Genomic DNA, 5316 nt, shown 5'->3' on the forward strand with positions numbered 1-5316 from the left:
CTAAATAATTAACGGAAATATATTTTTATTTATTTCTAGCTCATTAATTAAAGTAAGTGTGTTATATACTATTGTGTGTTCCTTACATCCTGGCTCGCTAACATACACAGCCGCGCCCACTCTTAAGTTAACTTCCCGCTTCCGAGAGTCGCTCCACACGAGCTGTCACCACAGACTAAATATCGTTACGCGCGCTATGCATGCCCGAGACAGGTATAGGACCTCTGTGATGTGTGTATGACATGATGTTTGAGACCAGTACTTCTCCGTCTAAACTTGTACATACACTACATCCCTCCTTCCTTATGAATTCAGAAACCTCTTTCAAGATAATAAAAATGAAACCAACTGTACTATCAAGACTGTATTAAAATATGCGAATAAAACTACTGTTACATATAAAAAATCAAGAAAGCAATTCAATAATCTATAACCAGGTTAATCTGCCACTCTCCATCTACTCTTTTGAGATGGACCACGTTCCTACGATACCTTTGGCCCGTTTCTTCGTTGACGACCTCTACGTCCCCTCCGGTCACCTTTTCTACAGTCAGAGCTGTTGGTCCAAATGGTGTGCTTAGTTTATTGTCCTTTGTCATATTTTTCATTATTACTTTGTCTCCTTGCACCAATTCACATTCCTTAGCTTTTCTTTTTTCATCGGTATACTCCTTTCCTTTCTCTTTCAATTCTTTGTCTTTATCCCTCACCTCTATGTCAATATCTTTATCTTTCCAATCTATATCTCCTTTTTGACCCAAGTCACTGATCATGGGAATTTTGTCTCTAAATTGTCGCCTGAAAAATAATTCTGAGGGTGTTTTTCCTGTGACAGAATGTGGTGTGCTATTGTACATTCTTAGATATTCCAACAAGGCTAATTTCCAATCTGTTTTCTCTATCTGACTGATTCGCAGTCTCTTTAGAATATCTCTATTCTGGCGCTCGACTTCTCCATTCATTTGTGGCCAATATGGGATAGTCGAGTGTAATATGATCCCTCTTTCTGTACAGAAAGTTTTAAACTCTTCTGATATAAATTGGCGTCCATTGTCCGCTGTGATGGTCGCTGGGTCTCCAAGACGACTGAAAATTTCAGTGAGATTCTTTATCATTTCTGAGCTGTCTATCTTTTGACATATTTTGACTTCTTTGTATCTGCTGAAATAGTCGACTATCACCAGAATATGATCGCCGCTGGGTAACGGGCCAAGCAAATCTATAGCCACATCTTTCCACGCTTCATCTGGCAGTTCACGGCGCTTTAAGGGATTAGGTGGGTTTGGAGCCGATACCAATGTACATCCGGCACAAGATTTAACTAGCTTCTCGGCCTCTTTATCATACCTAGGCCACCATACTTTCGCTCTCAACCGGGCTTTCATTGCGACTATTCCTGGATGACCTTCATGAGCAGCCTCCAGGATTTTCTTTCGAAGATCTTTTGGAATAACTATACGTGTACCTCTCAAGAGAACTTCTTCATAAAAACATAACTCTGTTTGAAATAGTTTGTATATTTTCACGTCTTCGTCCCAGTTGTTGTGGTACAGTCCGGCTTTGACTTTTTGTATTTCCGGATCTTTCTCCGAGTGGTCTGCCACTTCTTTTAGCAAAACAGCCTTAGGTCTTATGTACTCTACTATCTGCTGTATATGGTGCTCTATTGGCTGACCGCTAGATAGATTATTGTCATTGAGTCTAGACAATGGGTCCGCAATATTGTTTTTTCCTGGTCGGTATATGACTTTAAATTTGTATGATTGTAGCCGCAGAATCCATCTTTCTATTCTTGCACAGGGTTTTGACTTAGGTCCGAAAATTACTTCTAATGGCTTGTGGTCTGTTATCAGGTCGAATTGTTTACCGTATAAAAATATATGGAAATGTTCTATTGCCCATACCAAAGCAAGTGCTTCCTTCTCAGTCTGGCAGTATCTCCTTTCACAGTCAGTCAGAGTTCTACTTCCGAAGGCAATAATTCGGGGTTCATTGTTGTTAATTTGTACCAAAACTGCACCGAGACCCACAGGACTCGCATCAGCAATCACAATGGTCTTTTTTGTGACATCGTAGTAGCCTAATGTAGGTATCTTGCTAATTGCTTGTTTCAGTGTTTCAAAGGCAGTTTCTTGTTTACATCCCCAGTCATTTTGTAGGCTCATATTTTTTCCAGGCCTGTTCCGCAGAAGTACTTTCATAGGCTCTGTCACAGTTGACAGGTTGGGTATCCACCTGCCAACGTAGTTCACCAAACCCATGAAGCTCTGTAATTCAGCAACAGTTTTAGGTGCCCTGAACTGCTGAATCGCCGATAAATACTTTTGCAACGGCCTTACACCCTCCGCTGATAGTTCATGTCCTAAAAAGTGTACTTTAGTGACTCCGATTATACATTTTTCTTGTTTTAATACTACATTGTTATCATTTAACACGGATATAACTTGCTGGAGTCTTGCGTCATGCTCTTCTTTGTCTCTTCCATAAACCAATATGTCATCCATAAAATTTATGACCCCTTCACAGCCAAGTAACAGTTTCTCTATTGTTTTTTGAAAAATCTCCGGGGCGCAGGTAATTCCGAACATCAAACGTTTGTACCTGTACATGCCTTGGCCGGTAATGAATGTTGTTATATGTCTGGAATCTGGGTGTAGTTCTAATTGGTGAAAAGCATCTCTGATGTCCAACTTGCTAAAGTACTTGGCGTCGCGTACTTGGGGTAGTAACTTATCCATTGTAGGCAAGGGATGATTTTCTCTCATTATGGCAGCATTTGCCCTTCTCATGTCTACGCATAATCGAAGGTCTCCATTTTCCTTTAAAATTGGTACGATTGGAGATACCCATTTAGATGAGCCTGAGACCTCTTCTATTATATCTCTCTTAATTAGTTCTTCTAACTTTTCTTCAACTTTCTTTTCCAATGGTATAGGAATCCTTCTGAGTGGCTGTGATACAGGTGGGACTGTATCATCTATGGGTATATGTATCACAACATTTTTTATTTTAGGAAATGTTTCTTCTTGGACTTGGTTGATTTGTAAGCCTAATTTAAGGACACCCAACTGTTTTGCTGTATCCCTGCCTAAAAGGTCTCTTGTGCCCTTAGTAATAACATAGAAAGTAGCCTCTTGAGTTTGATTTCCAACTCTTATTTTTGCTTTAAATGTGCCTTGTAAGGGTAGTGGAGTTGTACTCCCATAAGGTACAAATATCTTATCCATATCATTGTTTTGGTCATAAATCAGTACTTTACTACTTTTCATTTCTACCCAGGTTTCTTCAGTTATCAAATTTCTTCTGGAGCCAGAATCAATCAACATATTTATTTTGACTCCTCCAACTTCACATTCAATAGTATCATCACTGTCAATATTGAAGACATATTGTATTTCTTCTGTTACTTGTGAAGTCATTTGGTTAATGTCCTGAGATTCTTTATTACTTTTGAATTTTTTAGTGTTGAAACTCCTATCGTCAGGATTTTTTCTTTTACGGCACATTTGCTGGAAATGGCCTATACGTTTACATCTAAAACATTCTTTATCAATTGCCGGGCATTTTACATGAGAACGGCTTCCGCATCGTTGACATGGTTCTTTAAATTTCTTCACATTGTTATTATTTTGCTTTGTACTTATTCTATTTACTCCTTCCTTGCTTGCCGCTTTGTCTTCAAAATCTTCCAGTTGCCTGTTAACGGCTTCCAAAGAATTCGCCTCCATGATTATCTTTTCTAAAGTCATGTCGTCTCCTGCGCGTAAAATCTTCTTTCTCAATTCGCTGGAGGAACCCTTTTCAATAATTTGGTCTATTATGTTCTCGTCCTCATTATGGAATTGGCACTTGACTGCCTGCTGTCTTAGTCGTACTAAAAATTTCTCAAATTTTTCGTTAATTTCTTGTTTCAATTGTCTGAATAAATGTCGTTCATACACTTTACTTTGTTTCGGTGAGAAGTAAGAGTCTAGCTTTGATAATGCAATTTCAAAGACATCTCTTCTAGGTCCTCCATCTTCTATATCTGGATCTGGGATATTGTAGAAAATCTCCTGCAATTCTTGTCCCCCAAAATGAAGAAGACTGGCTCTCTTCTTTTCACTTTTTTCTATGCCAGCTGCATCTATATATATTCGGAGTGCCCTCTTCCAACGTTCCCATCGGATTCCCAAAGAAGTCGGTTCACCTCCACATTCAAACTTGTCCAGCGTCAGCGCCATGGCCCCATATCGTGCCATCGCAACCGCCTAAAAACAAATGATCTAATTAGTCCTGTTACACGACTGTCTTCAGAGCCTACATATTTGTTGATCCCAAATATAAAGCCCTAAACAATATTTCCACTCATAATTATTAATTTACTACCAGAGGTCTAATCACAAATCTGACAATACCAGAGCGTGAACATAGCAGAATCCCCTTGAGGACAATCTTGTCACGACTTAACCAGTAGTCTATTTTACACTCCATGTCGCCGCGTGATCAAGGCAGAGTCCCCGCAAAGACAATCCGTACCACGACTCGGCCGACAATGTTCAGATCCATTCACAAACATGTCGCCGCGTGATCAAGGCAGAGTCCCCGCAAAGACAATCCGTACCACGACTTAACCGACAATTTCTAGGTCCATTTCACAAACAATGCCGCTGCGTGATCAAGGCAGAGTCCCCGCAAAGACAATCCGTACCACGACTTAACCGACAATTTCTAGGTCCATTTCACAAACAATGCCGCTGCGTGATCAAGGCAGAGTCCCCGCAAAGACAATCCTGTCACGACTTATCCGACAAAGTCATCATTTTCTCAAAACGAGATCTAATCTTTCAGTCAATGTCCATATCACAAGATTGTATTATTTTCTTATAATTTGAAAACTTACCTGACTGTTAATATGTTTGTGTTATTTCGTACTATAATCGCTGCAATCTTCCGCTTATATTTTGTAGTAATAACAAATATTTTCTTAGATCTTGCACCTGAAAAGCTTAGGCGTAAACAGTTTGTTAGCAATCTTTCAGTTTTTTTTTTCCTTTTACATTAGCCATAGATACAATACGCTCTGTTCTCGCGCCTAAACTACGGTTGGCAATACTGTTTTCGTACAGATGTACGGCGTGTGTAGTTAAATTAGAGTTTGCCAACATAACAACAATTTAAATTAATACGGCACAGCAGTTGGTAGAACTGTATTTACTACTAAAGTAATAAAGTGACACTAGTGACAGATTGATAAAAATATTTGACTTCATCTTATTCGAAAGTAAAATTTGAACCTTGTACATCAATGCCATCATTCTTTAGGATGTCGAAATG

The 5316-nt window shown here is 39.2% G+C and overlaps 1 protein-coding gene across 1 annotated transcript; it reads right to left on the minus strand.

The window, feature by feature from the left end:
- Positions 1–419: 419 nt before the first annotated feature.
- On the minus strand, positions 420–4992 carry LOC134649081 (uncharacterized protein K02A2.6-like). Its single transcript, XM_063503796.1, has 2 exons — positions 4883–4992; positions 420–4250 (listed from the first exon to the last, which is right to left on the minus strand). The coding sequence occupies exon 2, from the start codon at positions 4239–4241 to the stop codon at positions 420–422; it is 3822 nt and encodes a 1273-aa protein (XP_063359866.1). The 5' UTR covers positions 4242–4250; positions 4883–4992.
- Positions 4993–5316: the final 324 nt, after the last annotated feature.

Source organism: Cydia amplana, chromosome 6 (assembly GCF_948474715.1).
Source record: "Cydia amplana chromosome 6, ilCydAmpl1.1, whole genome shotgun sequence".
Lineage (NCBI taxonomy): Eukaryota > Metazoa > Arthropoda > Insecta > Lepidoptera > Tortricidae > Cydia > Cydia amplana.